Raw genomic sequence first — 24,729 nt, 5'->3', positions numbered from 1 at the left:
CTCCCCCCCTGGTCCAGGTATAAAGGTGGCTGCTTCCAACCTCCCTGCCTCAGTCGCTGGACCAGGTCATCAGCATGGGTGTGTTCCAAGTCTTTTGCAAATAAAAGCCTATTTGTTCTTGCGTACAAACTAGGCTTAGCTTGATTGATAGTGCATTGATTTTATTCCCAAAAAGTTTTGGGATGGAGCAGATACTAAAACCCGATAGATTAGAATTGGATCCTCAAGCCGTAGGAGCTTCTAACAGCTTTGATCACTAGCTGCGATGTTTCAAAACTTTCCTCACCGCCTCCGCCTCCGTCGTCCGGACTGAAACCGACAAGCTCCACGTGCTCCACGCCTGGGTAAGCGATCAGGTATTCTCGATGATCAGAGACGCTGAAACTTACGAGGAAATTTTAGTAAGGCGTTTGATAAGGTCCCCCATGGTCGGCTTATGATGAAAGTAAGGAGGTGTGGGATAGAGGGAAAGTTGGCCGATTGGATAGGTAACTGGCTGTCTGATCGAAGACAGAGGGTGGTGGTGGATGGAAAATTTTCGGACTGGAGGCAGGTTGCTAGCGGAGTGCCGCAGGGATCGGTGCTTGGTCCTCTGCTCTTTGTGATTTTTATTAATGACTTAGAGGAGGGGGCTGAAGGGTGGATCAGTAAATTTGCTGATGACACCAAGATTGGTGGAGTAGTGGATGAGGTGGAGGGGTGTTGTAGGCTGCAAAGAGACATAGATAGGATGCAAAGCTGGGCTGAAAAATGGCAAATGGAGTTTAACCCTGATAAATGTGAGGTGATTCATTTTGGTAGGACTAATTTAAATGTGGATTACAGGGTCAAAGGTAGGGTTCTGAAGACTGTGGAGGAACAGAGAGATCTTGGGGTCCATATCCACAGATCTCTAAAGGTTGCCACTCAAGTGGATAGAGCTGTGAAGAAGGCATATAGTGTGTTAGCTTTTATTAACAGGGGGTTGGAGTTTAAGAGCCGTGGGGTTATGCTGCAACTGTACAGGACCTTGGTGAGACCGCATTTGGAATATTGCGTGCAGTTCTGGTCACCTCACTATAAGAAGGATGTGGAAGCGCTGGAAAGAGTGCAGAGGAGATTTACCAGGATGCTGCCTGGTTTGGAGTGTCGGTCTTATGAGGAAAGGTTGAGGGAGCTGGGGCTGTTCTCTCTGGAGCGGAGGAGATTGAGGGGAGACTTAATAGAGGTTTATAAAATGATGAAGGGGATAGATCGAGTGAACGTTCAAAGACTATTTCCTCGGGTGGATGGAGCTATTACGAGGGGGCATAACTATAGGGTTCATGGTGGGAGATATAGGAAGGATATCAGAGGTAGGTTCTTCACGCAGAGAGTGGTTGGGGTGTGGAATGGACTGCCTGCAGTGATAGTGGAGTCAGACACTTTAGGAACATTTAAGCGGTTATTGGATAGGCACATGGAGCACACCAGGATGGTAGGGAGTGGGATAGCTTGATCTTGGTTTCAGATGAAGGTCGGCACAACATCGTGGGCCGAAGGGCCTGTTCTGTGCTGTACTGTTCTATGTTCTATGTTCTATGATGCGATCGAACTTTTAAAAGGCCAGTACCACAAACAGACCTAATGTAATCTAAGCCAGACATCTTCTGGCTACTCACAGACAACAGCCAGGAGAATCAGGCAACCAATTCCTGCGTGCGTTGCGAGCACTTGGCAGGGCCTGCAACTGCAAGGCCGTAACAGCCGCCCAAAACACGGAGGACTTAATCAGAGATGCCTATGTCACGGGTATCAGGTCAAACTATATCCGACAACGACTGCTGGAACAGGGTGGGTTGGATCCACAAAAGACTGTAGCGTTTGCCGAGTCGTTAGAGGTGGCCTTCCGTAATCTTGAGGCCTACAACCCTGACCACGGGGGCGCATCGTGGACGCCGCAGTCGCCGCCACCTCTGTACTCGGGAGGGCCGCAGGCCTACGCCACGCCACGTACCACCAATGACCCGACCGCTGCGGTAGTCTCTGGAGACCCGAAGTGCTACTTCTGCAGCCTGGGGAAGCACCCCCGACAACGCTGCCTGGCGAAGGATGCGATCTGCTCCAGGTGAAGAAAGAAGGGCCATTATGCGAAGGTATGCAGGCGAAGTCGGCCTCCAAGCCCAGTAGCGCCGCGTGCGACCCGCCATCTTGGACGCCTTCAGCTGCGTGTGAGCTGTGCGGGCCGCCATCTTGGATGCCTTCAGCTGCGTGTGAGCCATGCGGGCGCCATCTTGGACGTCTTCAGCCGCGTGTGAGCCGTGCGGGCTGCCATCTTGGACGCCTTCAGCCGCGCCGCAAAATCCAACGGTGGCTTCGGTTACGCTGGACCAATCCAGGCCTCACCAACTCGCCAGTTCCATGATGGACATCGAGGTAAATGGTCGCACTACAAACTGTTTATTTGACTGTGGGAGTACAGAGAGCTTTATTCACCCTAACACTACGCTACGCTCTTTCAGTACTGCCAGTGAAGCAAACGATCTCCATGGCTTTAAAGTCCCACTCGGTGGATGTCCTCGGGTACTGCGTGACGACCCTGACTGTACGGGGCACAGTGTACAAAAACCTCAGGCTCCTCGTGCTGCCACAACTCGGCGCTGCCGTACTCCTGGGGCTAGATTTCCTGCGTCACCTTAAGAGTGTCACCATGCAGTATAATGGGCCTTTTCTCCCGCTCTCTGTTTGCAATCACCAGTTCTTTGCAGACAGGGGAACAACGTGCAGATTCCACACAGACAGTGATCCAAGCTGGGAATCAAACCCGGGTCCCTGGCACTGTGAGGCAGCAGTGCTAGCTACTGTGCCATCCTAGTTTTGTGAAAGCAAGGGAATGTTGTTGCAGGGTCAGCCATTGCCTGTGGAGGCTCTGTTGTGATCCCAGCCGGGGCCATAGGAAAAGGTCAAAGTTTCCCAGGCGATCTCTCCATGTGGCAGAAGGCCCACTTGTCACTGGTTCTACTCTAACACTGGTGGGAAGAAGCTCTCAATACCCAACTTCAATAGCATGATTGGCCTCTGGGCAAGAGAACCATCATCGATTTTCTCTCCCAAAACAGTAGGATGATGATTGGCATGCCACTGTCAGCCTTCCTCTTGAATTTTTGCCACTGCCCCAACAACCCCGAACCCACCCACTCGTAACTTGCTTCTGCAGGCCCCATAAAAATCAACTCAAAGAGTGCACCATTAATCAATTCACACAGATTCTACAGGATCAACATTATCTGCTGAAGTATCTACAAGTTTGCCATATAACAACAATTAACTATGAAGGAGGATAAACAGGCAGCATTAGCAAGGATGTAGCTCCTGCAACATCAGGGCATCCAGGAAGACAGATGTTCTAAGTACTATAAAAGATATATTTAGTTAATGCCTTTAAGGAAGCATTCTGCCAAAATACACCAAATAAAGTAATCCAGAAACATTCAGCAACATTGGCTGTTCTTGGCTATTCTGAATGATTCCAAACAGAATTACCCTATTGCAAAACCAAGGATAGTCAAAGTGGAAAGTTTCCTTTCCCATAAAATTTTAGTGGCACGATGGCACAGTGGTTTGCACTGCTGCCTCACAGCGCCAGGGACCCTGCTTGGGTCATTGTCTGTGTTTGCACGTTCTCCCACATGACTGCATGGGTTTCCTCCGGATGCTCCAATTTCCTCCCACATTCTGAAAGATATGCTGGTTAGGTGCATTGACCCAAACAGATGCCAGACTGTGGTGACTAGGGGAATTTCACAGTAACTTCATTGTAGTGTTAATGTAAGCCTTATTTGTGATTAATAAATAAACTTTACTTTAATCCCTAAAATGCACATAATAGCAGTTTCCAGAATGATACCTTACTATTGTAAAACCCAAGGTAACTCTCAGTTTGCACTGTTTTTGAGTCCATTATCTTGAATATAGTATATTGTATTTTTATTCAACATGTATTATTTCCAAATCTAAAAACATGTTTCATATGCAACTAGCATTCATATGTATCCACTTTCTCTTCCTCCTTTCTCCCCAACATTCACTTTCAGGCATTTTCCTTTCTGATCTGTACTCTTGTTCTATTGTGCCCCCACGGACCTTGGCTTGGTAATTCACTCATGTTAGCCAGTATACGTACTCCCACCTGGTTGAGATGACCCATCACTCCTATACCATTTTGAATTGCCTCAAAAGCATTTCAACATTTCCATTTCTTATCAAAACAGTGGCCCTAACTTCTGAGTTCTGGAGTGTTGCAACTGGGGTTACCCCAAAGATGCGCGGGGGAGCCCCACCCCACCACCCTGGAAGTCTGCAGGTGAAGATTGCATGCCAATTGCCCAAGAGGTTCAAACTTCCATCGGGCAATTGTTCTGCAAACAGAACCATCTAAAAGCATGATATAAATCACAAATTTCAGATGGTTCTGACTGTCTTACCAGAAGAGCTACCCATTTAAAATCACTTTTAACTCCTGGATAAGTATGGTACTGCCAATCCCCAACCCACCCCCCCCCCCCCCCCCTTTACAGGATACCCCTCCATTTTCCCGACCCCACCCACGAGACCCCACCTGACCACCCCGCCACTGACCAACCTCCCCAAATCCCCCCCCCACCCCAGCCAACCACAAACAGCCGACTGATGGAACACCTCCCAACCCCAATCCTACCCACATACCTTACAAACTAACCTTCTCTCTGGCTTCTGAAAGTGGCTGGATCTTTAACATGACCTGCTTTACAATAGCTTATGCTGCAACAAAGTGACTTCCTTACCTCCGACTCTCTAATCCTCGAAACAAGATCTCAGGAATGTGCGACACCAAGTAGTTCTCGCCCAGCCAAAGCCAGAAGGTTGGACAAGAAAGGTGTAGCTGGATTTCCAGTAAGAAATTAGGAGTGGTGTAGAAATCCCTCTCTGATGGCCACCCCGCAGAAGTTCAGGCCCAATCATCCGAACAAATAACTTCAGTGCAATGGATCATTTTAATTAACACCCATTCTTTCTGGGAGTTGGTTCCCTTAAACCTAAACTCCTACTTTTCTAACTGGCAGGAGGGTGTGGGGTGGCTAGCTGCAGTATTTACTGGGGAGCTTTGGTGGGATGAGCATATCTTTTTCCTGATTGGGAATAACCTCAGGCTCTATCTCTTGAGCTCCTGCAAAGTTCTGGCACATGAGAACACTAGCAGGAGAGCATAAATCTTCTGTTAACCTGAGACAAAGTATTATCATGGGCGTGCATACCTGGCTGACCACTACTACTGGATGCTGAATATGTTTGGTCATTCATCAGAGGGAACATTAATCTCGGCCTACTCAAGTCGAGTTTGTGATGTGGCCCACCTACACTTGCTAGGAGCAATATTCATTCATAAAAAAGGACCCATTCTCTGCAAACAAAATAAATATGTTCAAACCTTGCACATTTTTTGAATTACCCAGGAGCCTATAGTTCTCCGCAGTAACGCCTCAGCTAATCAGAGTTGACTTACCAACCAATCAACACACTTTCCTCCTGTAGTATAAATTCTTTGAAATTTGGCACTCTTGTTTAGTCCAGATGAGTGCATGCTAAAAAGCTTCAGCAACGTGTCTCTCTGTTCAGCAATGTTCAAGCAATTGACTGAGTAATTAGAGGAATTTAAGTTGATTAAATAGCCAACCTGGTTAGCAAATGGTCATTACTAACTAATTTAGTTAATTTTTTGAAGAATGGCATAGGTAATGCAAAGAGGAGCCATGTATTCAGGTTTGCTGATGCCTCAAATATTGGTACAGTGGACAGGAGTATAAAATTACAAAGACATAGATTAAGTGAGTGGACAAACTGTGGCAGGTGGATTTTACTGCAGATAAATAAGAGGTCATGCATTTTGGGCCAGGAAAGATAGATCTGAGCAATTCTTAGCTGGTGAAAACCTAAGAACATTGGAGATCCAAAGAAATTTAAGGGTCCATATGGAGGTCTCTAAAATGATAGCTGTCATGTTCAAAAAAATTCAAAAAGACAAATAAAATGTTAGCTTTTCTTGCTGAAGAACAAGGGGAGAAGATTTTGCTGAAGCTGTACGAAGCCCTAACTAAATTACATCTGAAGCACTTTGTGCAAGCACCACACCTTAGGAATGATTTATTAGCCCTGAAAGGAAGATGGTTTAGTTTCACCAGAATGTTTCTAGGACTTCAAAGGTTATATTATGAGGCGAGATTATAAAATCTAGCTCTTACCCTGTAGTATTGAAAGTTAACCGCTGATTTGATTTGATTGAGTTTTTTAGGATTTTGAAAGGAATTGATGGAAACTTTTTTAACAATGATGGGGGTATCTAGGATTATAGGACATAACCTTACAACTAGAGCCAGGTGTACAGATAGGGTGAGAGAGAATTGATGAAAGACCTGTTTCCTTCCCAACTTCTCAGCGGGCGGCTTGGTGACGTATGAGCGGCACGGTGGCGCAGTGGATAGCACTGCTGCCCCACAGCTCCAGGGACCTGGGTTTGATTCTCGGCTTGGGTCACTGTCTGTGTGGAGTTTGCATGTTCCTCATGTCTGCGTGGGTTTCCTCCGGGTGCTCCGGTTTCCTCCCACAGAGCAAAAACGTGCAGCTTAGGTGGATTGGCCATGTTAAATTGACCCTTAGTGTCAGGGGGATTAGCAGTGTAAATTCGTGGGGTTACTGGGATAGGGCCTAAGTGGATTGTTGTCGGTGCAAACTCGATGGGCCAAATGGCCTCTTTCTGCACTGTAGGGATTCTATGGTCTGTAATCTGTGAACTTTAAAGAGGAAGATGTGTGTTTTTTAATCTGAAGAGTATGAATGATTTGAATAACCAGTAGCAAACTTTTTGTAGGTTTAACCAAAGAAAGATAATTGCTTATTTAAGCATTCATCCTGAAGTCTAATGCCACGATACTCAGTCACACAATTGTATGCATAAACATATTCAAGAAAAGTACAGTGGAAAAGAATAGTGCACTTTTACAAGTTTTTAAAAAAGAAATAGTTTGTAATTCACATTGTTGTCTTGTTTTAGAGAAGGTATGTTACAAGTCTGAATGGAAGGTCTTCTTCACTCTTCAAGTATTATAGAACCATTGAACAATAGAAAGTTATAGCACAGAAAGAGGCCATTCGGTCCATCTTATCCATGCCAGCCTGAGAATACCCAGGTGCCCTTTCTAATCCTACCTTCCTACACCTGGCCCATAGCCTGTAGCTTACAACACTTAAAATGCAGACCCAGGTATTTTTTAAAAAATAATTTAGGTTCTCTGCCTCCACCATCAAGTCGGGTGGCAAATTTCGGACACCCACCAGGTTCTTCCTCATGTTCCCTTGACACCTGCTGCCACTTGTCTTAAATCTATGACCCCTGGTCCTAGAATTCTCTACCAAGGGAAACAATTTCATCCTGTCCATTCTATTTCTTCCCCTCATAATTTTGCACACATCTGTCAAGTGACTCCTAATAGTAAACATTCTGGTGAAACCAAACCATCTTCCTTTCAGGGCTAATAAATCATTTCTAAGGTGTGGTGCTTGCATAAAGTGCTTCAGATGTAATTTAGTTAGGGCTTTGTACAGCTTCAGCAAAATCTTCTCCCCTTGTCCTTTAGCAAGAAAAGCTAAATAGGAAAATAACCAAAATTCAAATTCCAATTGAATCCAATTCATGGTCCACATAAAAGGACAAACAAGATCCAAACTGTCAAGATGAGGCATTGCACCCCATCTTGGGCTTGATCTGATGCCTGATCTTAGCCAAAAGGCTGAGAAACAATTACTAAATTCATGTTCTTCATTTCCCAGTCCTTGTCCACTGGAGGCCTCCAGTGAGAAGAATAACATTGTTTTGCTGTGTTTTTTAAATTTGTATCCAAATTTAACAGTTGATGGGTGCTAGTCGAAGTTGTTTCTAAGTTAGCTGTGACATTTAACTCTGAGCAGAGCTTTATGAATCAATGGGCAACTGTTGGCACTAATGTGGTTAGTTACTTGGTGTTGAGAGATACTGGCCATTGCAGCTGGAACTTCTGTGCTTTCCCGGTAACAGGGTTGGTGACTGGCTCATAGTTGTCAGGAGAGGCAGGGTTGACATTTCAGTTTGTAATCGCTATATTGCTTTATAGCTTTGTTCCTTGAGATTTATCACCCGAAGAACCTCTGAGAGGCGAGAGTGAATCAAGGTGTGGGGAGTTGCAGCAGATTGCCAGTGTGCAGTTACAGTCAGGCTGCTTTGGTCTCAGTCCGCCTCCTGAACCTGAACAGAAAGTTAGTGTGGCTGTTGGAGAGATGACTGACGGAGCAAACCAGAGCCTGACCCTTTACTGCGGCTCCAGTCCACCCAAAGCCGCGGATATTTTAAAGGGTGAGTAAGAAAATGGAATTTAATTCAATCCTTGCCGACATGATGCATGAAAATTGGGATTTGTGAATCAGCCGCTGGGAAAGGCAATGAAGATGCCGCAAACTGCTCCCGTTCTCAGTCTGGGCAGCTGGCGATGTGAAGCGGATCTGCAATGGGCGCAGATGCCAAAGTGAAGCGAGCAGCAGAGAGCCGGGTCCTGAGCTGAAATCTGGGGGATGTGCTGGGTGGGAAGGGGCGAGAAGCCGGTGCCTGAGTGAGTCTCACTGAATGCTGCAGGAGCCGGGCTGCTGTGAGGAGGGGCTGCCAAAGGACACTTGCGTGGCTGCATTTAGAGGAAAGCTCAGGGGCTTTCTGAGCTAACTGGATACTGCTAACTTTCCGCTCTGCCCACAAGTAACCCCCCCTCCATTCTCTAACTCACTTCAACTCTCCTTGTAAATGAAGCGACAAGAATGGGGCTGCTGCTGAACTTTGCTCCACTGTCGGGCACAAGTAAATCCATCCAGTCTTGTAGCAACAACGCCGTTTACTATTCTAGCTTCGAACGGTTCAGAATCAACTCTGTTCCGTCTTTTTCAGAATGTTAAAAATATGAACAAATCTTTAATCTGTCAATCGCAGCATTTCCTAACTATTATTCCAGTTTATACAGCAGATGAAGAGTTAACTAAACTTCTCTATGTTGTTAATATTGTAACTCAGTTATTTTAATGATGCTATAGGCAAGTGGTTAGGATTCATTTACAATTCTAATGTGATTTTGTTTGGCACCTCGCTGCAGTCTGTAAATACAGTCTGAATCTGGACTTGATCAAAACACTGCAACCTGGGGGAGGCAGCCTTGCTGTTCTATTTCGACCCTTTACGTCTATCTGAGAATGGTTTTATTTCACACTGATGCTGAAGTTATTGATTGTGAAAGTCCCATAAAACACAATGGGCACGGCAGGGAATGTTGAAGCGAGTATAGGTGGCTCCTGAGTGGCCAGCTCCATCGGGAACACCCACAGGAACTCTATACCTCTATTCCCTGGCAATCCGCCATCATCCTTAGCCCTGTCCCCTGTGCACCCCTGTCTTCCGCTGTTTAAGTTTCTCTAGCTCTCATAATGGGAGCATTTTAGCCCTCACTACAAGTTAACTGCCGGGTTAAATTGTCACTTTAAACACCAAACCCCTGCACTTTGCTTATTTTCTTGTGCGCACCTGAATGCTTTCTCAAATCTGGTTTCCAAATTCCTGACTTTTTTGACATCAAGACTATATGATTCTGCATTGGACTACACCGTACAGTTCAGTTCCTGTGTCTCTCATCTTCAATCCAGCTGCTTATATTTTGAAATAACTTTGATCAGGGGTCTTGACAGGATCGATGTGGAGAGAATGTTTCCTCTTATGGGAGAATCTACAGACAGAGATGAGGAGAATGTTTTCCTCTCACAGGGTGGTGGTGAGTCCTTGGAATCTCTTCCCCAAAAGATGGTGGAAGCAGAATCTTTGAATATTTTGAAGGCAGAGCTAGATAGATTCTTGTTAGGCACGGGCATGGAAGGTTTCAGGTGTAGCTGGGAATGTGGAGTTGAGATCAATTGTGATCTTATTGAATGGTGGAACAGGCTTGAAGGGCCAAATGGCCTACATAAAAATTCATCTTTTCAATTGTACTGTGCTTTGGTGAGACCATACCTGGGACAATGTACAGGGTTTTTGTCCCCTTGTCTAAGAGAGGGTATATTTGTCTTTGAGGTAGCGTGATGAAGTTCCTGGCTTCCTGGTTCCTGGTTGATTCCTGGCTTTGAAGGTTTGTCCTATGATGAAAGGGTTGAATAGAGTGGGCCTCTAGTCTGTGGAGTTTAGAAGAATGAAAGGTGATATTATTGAAACATATAACATTCTGACAGGGTAGATGTTCTCGGTTACTTTCTTTGACTGGAGAGTCTAGAATTCTCAGAAATGATCCATCATTTGGGACTGAGATGAGAAGGAACTTCTTCACTCAGAGGGTTGTAAATCTTTGGAATTCTTTCCTCCAAAGCATTCTGAATGCTAATTTGTTGAGTATATTTAAGGCTGGGATAAACAGATTTTTGGACTCAGAGGGAATAGAGAATGGACAGGAAAGTGGAATTGAGGTAAAGATCAACCATGATATATTGAATGGTGGAGCAGGCTCGAGGGAACATATGGTCTACTCTTGCTCCTCTTTTTTATGTTCTTACGTTCATTGTCTTTAGTCCCGGCCACAAACTCCATTCTCTAACCACCAACTATCCCTTTTTGCAACAGTCTGAGGCTGACCCAGACCATTCTCAAAAAGTGTCATGTCTGACCATAGGATGAGTTTCTGACCACTCAGCCTTAAGATGGCTTATTTTCACCTCCATAACAACAGACAACTCTGCCCATCCCTCAGCCCATCTGCTACTGCAAGTCTTATTCATGTCCGTATTACCTTTGAACTTCATTATTTTAATGCAAACCCGAGCTGCCTCCTATGATCTACCCTCTATAAACTTCAGGTCATCCAAACCTGAGTTCTAACTTGCACCAAGTACCATTCACCCATCCCCCTGTTCTCATTAGCCTACATTGACTCCTGATTAAGCACCGCCTCGGTTTTAAAATTTGAAACCTCAGTTTTGAATGCTGCTAGAGCTCCATCCTGCCTCTTTGTATTCTCCTCCCAACCTCTGAGATATCTGTGTTTCTACAATTCTAATTTATTGAGCATCACCAATTTTATTGACTGCTCCACTGATGCCTGTGAATCAGCCGCTGGGAAAGACAATGAAGATGCCGCAAACTGCTCCCGTTCTCAGTCTGGGCAGCTGGCGATGTGAAGCGGATCTGCAATGGGCGCAGATGCCAAAGTGAAGCGAGCAGCAGAGAGCCGGGTCCTGAGCTGAAATCTGGGGGATGTGCTGGGTGGGAAGGGGCGAGAAGCCGGTGCCTGAGTGAGTCTCACTGAATGCTGCAGGAGCCGGGCTGCTGTGAGGAGGGGCTGCCAAAGGACACTTGCGTGGCTGCATTTAGAGGAAAGCTCAGGGGCTTTCTGAGCTAACTGGATACTGCTAACTTTCCGCTCTCTGCCCACAAGTAACCGCCCCCCCCCCCTCCTCCATTCTCTAACTCAGTTCAACTCTCCTTGTAAATGAAGCGGCAAGAATGGGGCTGCTGCTGAACTTTGCTCCACTGTCGGGCACAAGTAAATCCATCCAGTCTTGTAGCAACAACGCCGTTTACTATTCTAGCTTCGAACGGTTCAGAATCAACTCTTTCCCGTCTTTTTCAGAATGTTAAAAATATGAATAAATCTTTAATCTGTCAATCGCAGCATTTCCTAACTATTATTCCAGTTTATACAGCAGGTGAAGAGTTAACTAAACTTCTCTATGTTAATATTGTAACTCAGTTCTTTTAATGATGCTATCGGCAAGTGGTTAGGATTCATTGTTTGGCACCGAGATGCAGTCTGAATCTGGACTTGATCAAAACACTGCAACATGGAGGAAGCAGCCTTGCTTTGCTTCACATTGGGTCGGAAGTCTTGTGGCTCAATGGATAGTGCCCTGTCTCTGATCTGTCTCTGAGCCAGGACTTCTGGCTTTAAATCCCATTCCAGCATTTGTTAGCTGTGGAAGGAGTGTTAATGACGAGGTTCAAACGGATTCATTTCCCAAGGGGGGGGGGGGGGGGAGTGTGAAGGAAATAAACTTTGGGGCTGATTTGAACATTTACATCTAATTATTGCTCCAAGTTTACAATTGGTGTGAATGTTTTCATTTAACATTGACAGCCAACTTGTGGATTGTGAATGTAAGGTAGATTTAGAAATGGACAAAAATTGTTTAAAAAAGTAATAAAAACACAGGTGGTGAGAGAAAACAGAGTTAACATTTTGAGTCCAATTCAACTCCTTCAGAACTGAAGAGGTAGAAATGTGATGGGTCTTATACTGTTGAAAAAGGGGGGTGGGTTGAGTAGAATAAAAAGGAACGTCGGGGATGGGTTAGAGGGCAGGAGAGGTTAAAGCTGTGTTTGATGTAAAAGTAGATAATGTGTATTGTAGTGCATCACTCTGCCATTCAGAGCATTATACTTCATAATTGTTAGAAACAGACCTTTTTAAATCCAGACCTGTCAGCAATATTCCTGCCTGAATACAGGGATGGTGGGCGGGGGATGCATTTTCTTCCCCTATTTTTGATGGACAAGAAGGCCGGAGGGCGTGGAGAATCCAACGGAAGTCCCAAAATGGCTTTTAGGCCAGCGGGATTTCCTGTTGAGATTGTTCCCACCAATTATGTAACGGGGTTCCCGCCATGAAAGGTCTTTGGATGGGGGCGGGGCGGGGCGGGCATGTTTCTATCTGATATCCGTTTCTTGTGCCTGGACGGGGATCATTGGTCTCTTTCCTGAGGGAGGTGGGTGGCTCTACAAAATCCTTTGGGTTCAGAGGCTTGCAATTTGCTTGCGTTGTTTCACTTCTTTTGTGGTGCTGCTTTCTTAGCCTTTGCTCCTTTCACTTTGGGCTTGGCCTTTAATTTCACCAATTTTTAAATCGGGCAGTCGCATTTTGAACAACTTTCTGGCAGCCTGGGTGCAGCAGAGTGACATAATTGGATTTATGTACATGTGCTGACGAGTGTACATAGTCAGATGGGTATCAGTGGCCGCCGTGTGGGGTCCTATTGCTTTGACAGGAAACACTAAAATAACAAAGATGTCACGGAACAAAAGGGTAGCTTTTTCGGGTACCAACGTAATAAACGAACTCAAATTAACTTAGGGACAAAGTAAAAGGGGCGGCTCCCCAAAAGGAAGGGGAGACCAGCCCGAACCAAAATCAAAGTCGAAAGAAAACTTAAAACGTCAAACCAAAAGGTGATTATCGGGGTCGATAATACACCCCAGCCCCACGGAACAAAAGGGTAACGCTTGTAGAAAATAACGAACTGTTAATGGCAGAATAAGGAACAGCTTTGTGTGAAAGCAGAAACATGAAACAAGATAGATTGGCAAAAACTAATCAAAATGGAGGACAGAGTTAATTCAGATCTGAAGTTTTTGAATTCAGTGTTGTGTCCAGAGGTACACAACCTCTATTGGGGTATAGAGGTATCCAATTGGAAGATGAAATGCTGTTCCTCATGCTTGAGTTGGACATCATTGGAAGTGATGGAAGTAGCAGACTGAGGGCAGCATTGTGAGTGTGAGAATCATAGAATCAGTGCAGCAAGACACAAATTCGCCCCATCGTGTCAGCATGAACCCTCTGAAAGAGCATCTTACCCAAGCGCACCCCCCACCCTAACCCATAAACCCATGTATTTATCCACCTAACTTACACATATTTGGGGGGTGCGGGGGGAGGGGGTTGGGGGTGTGGGTTGGGGGGTGCGGGGGGAGGGGGTTGGGGGTGTGGGTTGGGGGGTGCGGGGGGGGTTGGGGGTGCGGGGGGGTTGGTGGGGGGGTTGGTGGGGTGGTTTGGGGTGCGGTGAGGGGGTTGCGGGGGGGAGGGGTGGGAGGTGCAGGGGGTGGGGGGTAAGGGGATGTGGGCGGGGGGTAAGGGGATGTGGGCGGGGGGTAAGGGGATGTGGGTGGGGGGGTAAGGGGATGTGGGTGGGGGGGTAAGGGGATGTGGGTGGGGGGGTAAGGGGATGTGGGCGGGGGGTGTGGGGGGGTAGGGTGGTGCGGGGTAGGAGGTGCAGGGGGGTGGGCGGGGTAGGAGGTGCAGGGGGGTGGGCGGGGTAGTGGGTGCGGGGGGGGTAGGGGGTGCGGTGGGGGTTGGGGGGAGGGGATGGGGTTTGGGGTGTGGGGGGAGGGGTAGGAGGTGCAGGGGGTGGTGGGGTAGGGGTTGAGGGGGTGCGAGTGGGGGAGGAGGGGGTGCGAGGGTGGGTAGTAGGGGGATGTGGGAGGGGGGTAGGGGGAGGCGGGTAGGGGGATGTGGGAGGGGGGTAGGGGGATGTGGGGTAGGGGGGTGTGGGGGGTAGGGGGATGTGGGAGGGGGGTAGGGGGATGTGGGGGGGGTAGGGGGATGTGTGGTGGGGGGGTAGGGTGGTGCGGGGTGGGGTGGTGCGGGGTGGGGTAGGGGGTGCGGGGAAGTGGGTGCGAGGGGGTGTGGGGGTGCAGGGGGGTAGGGGGTGTGGGGGGAGTAGGGGGTGCGGGGGGAGTAGGGGTGGGGGGGCGTAGGGAGTGCGGGGGGAGTAGGGGTGGGGGGCGTAGGGAGTGCGGGGGGGCAGGGGGTGCGGGGGGTTTGGGAGTGCGGGGTGTGGTGGGGGGTCGGCGAGGGTGGGGTTGGGGGTGGTCGAGGGGGTGCTTGGGGGGTTGGGGGGGAGGGGGTGGGGGGAGGGGTTGGGGGGAGTAGTGGGTGCGAGGGGGTGGTAGGGGGATGTGGGAGGGGGTAGGGGATGTGGGAGGGGGTAGGGGGATGTGGGAGGGGGATAGGATGATGTGGGGTGGGGTAGGGGGATGTGGGAGGGGGGTAGGGGGATGTGGGGTGGGTTAGGGGGGGTGGGGGGGGTAGTGGGTGCGGAGGTCGGGGTAGTGGGTGCGGAGGGGGTGTGGGGGGTGTGTAGAGAGGTTGGGGGGTCGGGGAGGATGGGGTAGGGGGGGCGGGTTGGGGGTGGTGGGGGGTGATTAGGGGGGGTTGGGGAGGGTGGGGTTGGGGGTGGTCGGGGGGGTAGGGGGTGCGGGGCAGGTAGGGGGTGCGGGGGGGGGTTGGGGATGCGGGGGGGGAGGGGTTGGGGGGGTAGTGGGTGCGGAGGGGGGGTAGGGGGTGCGAGGGGCGTGTAGGGGGTGCGGGGGGGGCGTAGGGGGTGCGGGTGGGCGTGGGGGTGGTAGGGGGCGCGGGGGGGCAGGGGTTGCGGGGGGTAGGGGGTGGGGGGGGAGTAGGGGGTGGGTTGGGGGGTCGGGAGGGTGGGGGTCGGGGAGGGTGGAGTTGGGGGTGGTCGGGGAGGGTGGGGTTGGGGGGTGGTAGGGGGTGCGGAGCGGGTAGGGGGTGCGGGGGGTGCAGGGGGGGTTTGGCGTGTGGGGGGGCGGGGGTGCAGGGGGGGTTTGGCGTGTGGGGGGGTCGGGTCGGGCGGGGGGTGGTAGGTGGGGGTGGGTGTGGGGGTGGTAGTGGGGGGGTAGGGGGTGCGGGGCTGGTAGGGGTTGCGGGGGGGGTTGGGTGTGCGGGGAGGTGTCGGGGAGGGTGGGGGGTCGGGGGTGGTGGGGGGGTAGGGATGTGCGGGTAGGGGGGTGCGGGGTGGGGGGGGCTAGAGGGGTGGGGGGGGCTAGGGGGGTGTGGGGTAGGGGGGTGGAGGGGTAGGGGCATGCGGGTTGGGGGGGTAGGGGGGTCTGGGGTGGGGGGGGTAGGGTGGAATGGGGTGGGGTAGGAGGTTGGGGGGGCTAGGGGGGTGTGGGGGTGGGGTGTGCGGGGGGGGGGGTAGGGAATGCCGGGAGGGGCTAGGGGGTGTAGGGGATCGGGGGGAGTGCGGGGGGTAGGGGGTACGGGGACGTGGGTAGGGGGGTGGGAGGGGTTGTGGGCTGCGGGTGGGTAGAGGGTTGCGGGGGTGGGTAGAGGGGTGCGGGGGGAGGTCGGGGGGGGTGCGGGGTGGGGGGGGTATGGGGGTCCTTGGTGAGGGGGTGGGGGTTTAGGGGAGTGCGGGGTAGGGGGGTGCGGGGGGTAGGGGGTGCCGGGGGGGGGGGTGTGGGGGGTAGGGGGTAGCGGGGTGGGGGGGAGGTGCTGTGGGGGGGAGGAGGTGTTGGTGGAGGAGCTGTGGGGGTGAGGAGGTGTGGGGGAGGAGGTGTGGGGGGGTGGGGGAGGAGGTGAGGGGGGGTGGGGGAGGAGGTGAGGGGGGGGTGGGGGAGGAGGTGAGGGCGGTGGGGGAGGAGGTGTGGGGGGTGTGGGGGAGGAGGTGTGGGGGGGGTGGGGGAGGAGGTGTGGCGGGGGGGTGGGGGAGGAGGTGTGGCGGGGGGGTGGGGGAGGAGGTGCGGCGGGGGGGTGGGCGAGGAGGTGCGGCGGGGGGGTGGGGGAGGAGGTGTGGGGGGGTGGGGGAGGAGGTGTCGGCGGGGTGGGGGAGCAGGTGTGGGGGAGGTGGTGTCGGGGGGTGGGGGAGGAGGGGTGGGGGAGGAGGAGGGGTGTGGGGGGGCTGGAGGAGGTGTGTGGGGGAGGAGGTGTGGGGGAGGGGGTGTGGGTGGAGGAGGTGTGGGGGGGGTGGGGGAGGAGGTGTGGGGTGGTGGGGGAGGAGGTGTGGGGGGGGTGGGGGAGGAGGTGTGGGGGGGTGGGGGGAGGAGCTGTGGGGGGGTGGGGGAGGAGGTGTGGGGGTGGGTGGGGGAGGAGGTGTGGGGGTGGGTGGGGGAGGAGATGTGGGGGGATGGGGGAGGAGATGGGGGGGTGGGGAGGAGGTGTTGGGGGTGTGGGCAAGGGGGTGTGGGGGAGGAGGTGTTGGGGGTGCGGGGGGGTGGGGGAGGAGGTGGTGGGGGTGGGGGGATGTTGAGTGGTGGGGTGGGGAGGATGCGTGTTTGGTGATGACATCAAGCTGGAGTTAGCGGAAATGGTGGTGGATGATCCTTTGAATTTGGAGACTGGGGGTTGGATGGAAAGTGAGAACAAGGGGAACTCTATCATGGTTCTGGGATAGAGGGGATGGGATGAAGGCAGAAGTGCAGGAAATGGGTTGGACATGATTGAGGGATCTGTCAACCTCAGTGGGGAAGGGGATCACTCAGTTCAGGAAAATGAAGACATGTCAGAAACACCATTTTGGAAGGTCGCATCATCAGAACAGATGCACAGCAACAGAGAAACTGGTAGGTTTGAAAGGCGCCCTTACAGGAAGCAGGATCTTCTGTAAGCAGGATCGAGGTAGCTACGGGGTTGGTGGGCATGCAGTGAATGTTATTAGACAATCACCAGAAATGGAGACACAGAAGTCAGGGAAGAGAAGTGTCAGAGATGGACTATGTGAAGTTGAGAAAAGGGTAAAAATTGGAAGTTCTGGGTGACGGTAGGATTCGGCACCAATAAAGTTACTGATGTACTGGAAAGAGAGTTGGAGGATTGGACTCAGTACTGTTCCACATACCCCACAAAAAGCCAGGCATAACTGGGGCTCAGATCATCCTGGTGGGGGATGGCAGTGTAGAGGGATCGGTGAAGGGCCAGGTGCTTAGGGCCAGGATACTGAAAATTCTTGAAATGGCATAAGGCATCAGAAGAATTACGAATGCAGCTGACAAGGGGAGAAAACAAGTAGGGAGTCAGGATAGGAAGAAATTAGTTCAATGGGTCTACCAGGGCAGAGCTGTTTGTGGATTTTGGGAAGGAGATAGAAGCAGGCTGTTCAGGGTGGTGGCACAGTGGTTGGCACTGCTGCCTCACAGCGCCAGGGACCCGGGGTCAATTCCTGGCTTGGGTCACGGTATATGTGGAGTCTGCACGTTCTCCCTGTGTCTGCATGGGTTTCCTTTGAGTACTCCAGCTTCCTCCCACAGTCCGAAAGGTTTGCTGGTTAGGTGCATTGGCCATGCTAAATTCTCCCTCACTGTACCCGAACAGGCGCCGGAGTGTGGCGGCTAGGGGATTTTCACAGTAACTTCATTGCAGTGTTAATGTAAGCCTACTTGTGACACTAATAAATCAGCTAAAAAAAAATTAGGTCAGAAGTTGTGGAGGGAAGATCTCCAGAGAAGATGAGGTCAGTGACAATCCTGGGAACTATGTTTGATGGTGGGGCCATGGTCCAGCAGGAGGAAGGAATTAAGTGTGTCTGAAAGTTGGTGCTCAGCCTCAACATTATGCCAGACAGCAGTATCACTGCTGCCAGCAGATTTGATAGCAATGTTGAGGTTAGACTGAGTGAAGATGTCACGAACCCGACTGATGTTATCTGAGAGGGAGTCCCAACTTATGGTGGTTTATAAATTGTTTACAGGAATGGTGTGAGGAGTCACTTGCAAGACCCAGTCGTATTGTAACACGTACTAAAGTCTATTTATTAAATAGACACATATATACAAGTCTAAGGCAGTTACGTATCGGAAATGCTAAACACTTCCACACAGTTTGTGTAGAAATTACCCTTTTTGATCCAAATTATATTTCACGAGATCTGAAATCTTTCAGGACTTCCCTCTTCACAAACAACATCCACTTCAATAGATCTATAAGTAAAGGCCAGCTTATAGTTACCACACAGTACACGACTGAGGATCTATTCTGGGAAATTTTGCTTCTTGGTTCAGTGAAGGTATGGTTTTTAACTGCCTCCACAAAGTTTGCTGCACCCTTGCTTCCGGTCTGTTAGCTGGAACTTACTTACAGGCAGCTAGGTGGAATCTGCCTCTCTGTTTCCATGAAAGATTGGCAATTATTTTTTATTTTTTTAATTCCAATTCAATCCAATCAAAGTCCAATTCAAAGTCTCAACAAGTGAGACATTCCAGATCCAAGCTGACAAGACAGGCAAGCCTCTTCCTGTCTTGGACTTGATCTATATGATCCAAGCTGATAGGAGGAGCAGGCAATATGCCCCCTCCAATGCTTGATCTCATTTGCATCTTTGCCAAAAAGGCTCGATGCCATTTTAAAAAATTGATTCAAATAAAGCCTCAGTGTAACCTCACTGACTGCTATCAAGTGCAGGACAGCAAAACTACACTTGATCTTAGCCAAAGGGCCGAGAAGCGATTGACAATTATTCTATTTTTCCCTTTGATGGTTCTCTTTGTGTATTTGCTGTCTGTTCCCCCAGCTTCTGTGGTTTTAAAAGATTAACATTTGTATGCCTCCCCTTGATGATTCAATCGTTTAACTAAGGGATTTCCTATTTACAGGGCAATGTATTCTTCTGGTCTGCCTAAAAACTGCTAATCTTGTTACTGGGAGACTCACATCCTGTGAAATGCCTTTTGAAATGCTGTTAGCTTCTAAATTGTTGGTTTTGTTACATTCTTGGTTTTGCTTGTTACTGGGCACATTCATGACAGAGAGTGCAGCAAGCTCAGAGGGAGGCAGGCTAGAGTGGGTGAGGGGAGCAGCAAAATTAAGACGGCCAATATCACACTGACAGTTCTCACTGAAAAGATCGAGAGTGCGTAAGAGGCCAGAGGGAGGGGACCAGGTGGAGGGAAAATACTGGAGGAGTTGGTTAGGGGGAGGACTCCTGTCCAAAGAAGTGAGCATAGAGGCAAAGGTGATGGAGGAAGAGCTCAACAGTGTGCCAAGCCCAAAATTCATTGAGTTGGGGACATAGGGGGATAAAACGGAGTCCTTTGCTAAGCACAGATCATTGCATATCAGAGAGGGGAAGGTCAAAGGGTTTTGTGATAATTAAGCAAACTTTGTAACAGTTTGTGAAAGAAATATTGCTTCCAGCTAAGATTCCCAAAATTTGTATGATTTGACTGAAAAACAAAATAACTAAAGTCTTTGGAACAGCTGATGTGCTTGCATTCTTAACTATAACAAATGACTCGGAAAAAGTTAAGAACTGCAGGAAGAAAATATTGCTTCAAAATAAAGCAAATTACACCAAGAGTTTAAAAAGGCAATAAGTATTTCAGCACATTTTCAATCTGCCTTTTTACACAATTCCACCCTTCTGAGTTCTACATACCGTCACTGATGGGCTCACTGCTTTAGTTGCTCTGAAAAATAATGCCAAGAGTGGCTACTTGGCAAACTACACTGTCATTAAAAATATTTCAACCGCATCCCAAATATAGCATAACAGTGTCAACAAAATTATTGCCAATGATTACACAACATCACCAGGAAATGTGGTATCTATTAACTTTATCATTCATAGAAGGAGTCTGTCTTTTTCATAAGAAGGGATGAAAAGCAGACCTGCACTTATGTAACATTAATTGATCTGAAAGTACTTCATACAATGAATTACCTTCTTGGAGTGCAGTGACGATTAGTATGTGGCTGTGATGTGGAGTATTTATTTTGATACTGTTAGGATTTCCTTGATATATTGTTTTGTTAAATATTTGAGAATAAATGAGAGTCACAAAAATATTAAATAGACAGCAACAAAAAAAACTTTATATTAGTACAGTGTCTTCAATTGATAAAACATCCCATGGAACTTTACAGGAGCATTATAAAACAAAACATGGCACCGAGTCACTTAAAAAGATGCTCGGTCAAAGAGGTAGGCTATAAGGAGTGTCTTTAAGGAGCGTCTTAAAGGAGAAAAGAGAGGCAAATGGACGGAAGGAGGGAATTGCATAACTTAGATAGCTGAAGATAAAGCCACCGATAGTGGAACAATGAAAATCAGGTGTGGTCAGGAAGGCAGAATTGGATGAGCGCAGATATATCAGAGGGTTGTGGAGTTGAAGGATATTACAGAGATAGGGGTAAGCGGACCATGTAGGGATTTGAAAACAAGGGTGCGAATGTTAAAATCAACATGTTATTTGACTGGAAGCTAACGTAAGTCAGTGAGCATATGTAATAGAATAGGAATTGGTGTAAGTTGAGACATGGGCAGCAGAGTTTTGGATTACCTCAAATTTATGGAGGGTAGAATGTGGGAGAGTAGCCAGGAGTTGTTAGAATAGTCAAGACTAGAGGTAACAAAGACATGAATGAGAGTGTGAGCATCAGATAAGCTGAGAAAGAATGTCAAAAGTAACTAATTATACTCACAACAGGAACTAATTATACTCACAGCAAAGGAGGCAATGCATAGTGTGTTCTTCTTCAATGAATTACACAGCCGAATGGAAAAAAACTAACCCCCTGAAACAGTACTGGATTCTTTTTTGAAAACGAGTTGCCAATAATACAGCATTACAAAACCATTCAGGAAAACTCTTGATTTCCCACTTATCCAGTCCACTCCATTTGCTTCCTTCTAATACCTCACCCCAAGCCTTCCCTTTGACACTACTGTCTTCTCAAGCGCAAATACAATTAATGTTATCAATACAATTAGGAAACTAATTGTCAAAATGACAATGAGATAGCTCATTTAAGTAACTAGCATTGCTTCTTTCCACAGATTTAAGTGTGCCTGCTATCATCTTGTACAGTGTTCTCACTCTCATGGCTGTTATTGCAAATCTTGTGTACATTGAGGAAGTTATCTACCTGATAAAAAAAGTCCCAGCCACAAACAGGAGAGCAACTATTATGTGGGTCAGTGGAGCTGCACCTGTAAGTACACTCTACAACATCTAGCCAACAGAAAAATTCATATTCTTCCTGAACCTCAGATATTATCTTCAATTTTCCATTTCAAAAATCTCCCCTTTTCTCGCTTGCTAGACTCCGCAATTTCACCCAAGGGTTTTAATGTTGAAAAATCATCTGTCAACATAAATTTTATTTACATAAATTGGAAATCTGATTCAGAACTGTGACGCCAAAATTTCTGAGGAATACCAGTATTCTGTGTGATTTGTCTAAAATTCCTCTCTCCCTCACCGGTGTTAATGAAGTACTAATACATTTACTTAAACAGGTAAGACCTGCACTAAATCAAAGGATAGAGAAATTTGAAACAAATATGTTATTTGTAAATATGTTACAATTCTTTAGTGTAATTTCTTGCCACATCCTTCACAAAAATGCTCAATGTCCTATTTTAATTGTCAAATAATAAGCAAGTGATAGTCTGAATCAGGACACAATCCCTATAGTTTAAAGCAAATATGAGCTATCGATTTAAAACCTGACAAAACAGCCAAAAGCAATGTGCCTTAGACAACCTTAGACATTTTTCAGGAAATTGCTGTATTTTTATACAAACCATTTGGAAACTTTTACAACATTTAAGAATGTTATGTTTTAAAATGTTTAAAACTAACAATGTATTTTTATTTTTGTTTCAGGTGATAGCATCTACATCTTGTGTTGGGATGTGGATTCCTCTCGCTTCAATGATCACAGATTTGACAACAGCGGTGTATGTATTTCTTTTGGGGTTTTTATTTCTATTGGTATTAAATTTTAGTTTGCTACATTAAAGTGGGAATGCCTTGAAATTATATGCAGTCTACAGAAAGGGGCAGCACGGTGGCACAGTGGTTAGTACTGCTGCCTCACAGCGCCAGGGACCTGGGTTCAATTCCAGCCTCGGGTGACTGTCTGTGTGGAGTTTGTACATTCTCCCTGTGTCTGCGTGGGTTTCCTCCAGGTGCTCCGGTTTCCTCCCACAGTCCAAAGTTGTGCTGGTTAGATGGATTGGCCATGGTAAATTGACCCTAGTGTCAGGGCATTAGCAGAGTAAATAAATGGTGTTATGGGAATAGGGCCTGGGTGGGATTGTGTCAGTGCAGACTCAATGGGCCGAATGGCCTCCTTCTGCACTGTAGGGATTCAATGGAAAAAAATCAAGAGCCCTCCCGTCAATCATCTCATTTTTGTACAAAAATAAATTATTTTTATGGTTGCTGGAGATGGAATCATATAAAATCCATTTCCACCCTGTCTCTGATAACAGTTTTAAAGTACAAAACAAAAAAAAATTACCAATAAATGTGCAAATGTCTCCCTTTACAACATCTAAAATAAAATGAGAATGCTGAGTACAATTGTCATTTACATAATTTCTTCATTATAATCCACATTATAATGGTTGGTAGATTCAGGAATAGATAGGTAACATATATCTTTGAAGTTATTTTTAATCTGAAATAGTTAATTTCACAATCTTGTTCTATGAGTGAGGGATAAATTTTCTGATCCCCCGTCCATGGCGGGAGTCATCACGACTGGGACAAACAATCTAGAGGGCCATTAAAAGGTCCATTGACCTCGAGATGGGGTGGAGGGGCTGTTGAAAGTTCTGATCCCAGAGTGGGTAGGAAAGTCCCATCCACTTGGAGATTGGGTGGGGGGAAGGGGGGGTGGTGGCAGTCACAGCCTAATAGGCCTGATTCTCCAACCCATGTCCTTACAATCATAGATCCCCATTTACAAATCTTGTGTACATTGAGGAAGTTATCTACCTGATAAAAAAAGGTAGATCATAGAACTATCCTTCAAGTGACAACATAGGCATAATACTCCAGCATTCGTAGCAAAATACGTATTTCAATTCATTTTCTTTTCCTGGATCTCTGCCAATCAAGCAGACGACTTGTTCCCAGATTTATGTAACAGCTGCTCTGGATTCAGCTGCTGATAAGTGCATAATACTAAGTCCGTGATGAATGTCATTCAAATTTCCTCTCAAACCTGTGGATGCCATTTGGTTTCTGCTTGCATGTCCAGACAGTAAAATGAGTGACAATTCAATGGTGTTCAGGAGCAAACCTACATTCCATCACGCAGTATACACTCACCATTATGCCTACTTTACTTATTTTGTTTTCAACAAGGTAGCTCTGACTTGTCTTGACAAGGGAACATTGCACTTTTGATGGAGTGTAATTAACTTGTCTTAATTAATATTAGATCTTAATTAATATTAGCAACACTGACGGCAACGATAGTGCAGAAACCTCCCAAAGAGCTCACAATCCACTGCACCAATCCAAGTGGAACAAAGCTTCTGAGAATTCTTTATCATTCACTATTAGTTACTAAGTTTTCTTCAACTCGACTTTTTTTACTGTGACACATAGGCCTTACCTTCAGTGTTAATTTCAGTAGGAGAGCATCAGCAACCCCCAGAAAAATGGTGTAAATGTCCAAAGAAATTCATGGTGATGGTAACTGAAAGACATTTTAAAACATTCAGGATTATGCATCTCGAAAGAATACAAGTTATTTAGGTGGATTATACATTGTAGGATAAATATCTTGAATTATTTTGTTATTATTTCTCTAGGTATTTTGCAGTTGTTATCCATAAATTCCAGCGAATGATGATAGAAGAATTTGGAGGTGACGAGGCTTTCCTGAAACGCTTTAACGACACTCCTGTCAAAATTAGTACAGGGCCCTGTTGTTGCTGCTGCCTGTGTTTGCCTTTTGCAAAGATTTCAAGGTGAGCATAGGCTTAATTGAGAAAAAAATGTTTGTGGGACTAGCATCTGTTATTCCTGAAACTAATGCACCAGAAATAGAGACAATGGGTTATATTGTCCACTTGCTGGAGAAACAGTAACAGCCCTTAGTCGCCTCTTTTATGGAATGTGCGCCACAGTAAGTGCCATTTGGACACTTAACTGGGTACCAGTGGGGCCTTCCCCAGGATCACAGACCCTGGGAACTGAAGTATTGTCTGACAGAAGCTAATGGCTAGTTAGAGGCTGGCAACTCTCTTGAATACAGTAAGAAGTTCAACAACACCAGGTTAAAGTCCAACAGGTTTATTTGGTAGCAAAAGCCACACAAGCTTTCGGAGCTCTTAGCCCCTTCTTCAGGTGAGTGGGAATTCTGTTCACAAACAGAGCTTATA

General features: G+C 47.6%; 1 protein-coding gene and 1 non-coding gene across 2 annotated transcripts in view; one reads left to right on the top strand and one right to left on the bottom strand.

The window, feature by feature from the left end:
* Positions 1–24,729, top strand: part of LOC144506055 (organic solute transporter subunit alpha-like) — a 63,639-nt gene that overhangs the window by 25,822 nt on the left and 13,088 nt on the right. Inside the window, exons 2-5 of the mRNA XM_078231873.1 lie at positions 8,156–8,380; positions 21,382–21,536; positions 22,214–22,287; positions 24,157–24,315. Coding sequence (XP_078087999.1) covers positions 8,156–8,380; positions 21,382–21,536; positions 22,214–22,287; positions 24,157–24,315 — 613 coding nt within the window. The remainder of the gene's footprint in view (positions 1–8,155; positions 8,381–21,381; positions 21,537–22,213; positions 22,288–24,156; positions 24,316–24,729) is intronic.
* Positions 18,868–19,053, bottom strand: LOC144506704 (U2 spliceosomal RNA). The gene has a single exon (XR_013499945.1). It is a non-coding gene; the product is annotated as a U2 spliceosomal RNA (small nuclear RNA).

Source organism: Mustelus asterias, chromosome 17, assembly GCF_964213995.1.
Source record: "Mustelus asterias chromosome 17, sMusAst1.hap1.1, whole genome shotgun sequence".
Taxonomy (NCBI): domain Eukaryota; kingdom Metazoa; phylum Chordata; class Chondrichthyes; order Carcharhiniformes; family Triakidae; genus Mustelus; species Mustelus asterias.
Note: the sequence above shows the minus strand (reverse complement) of the source record. Positions and strands in the feature narration are given on the sequence as shown.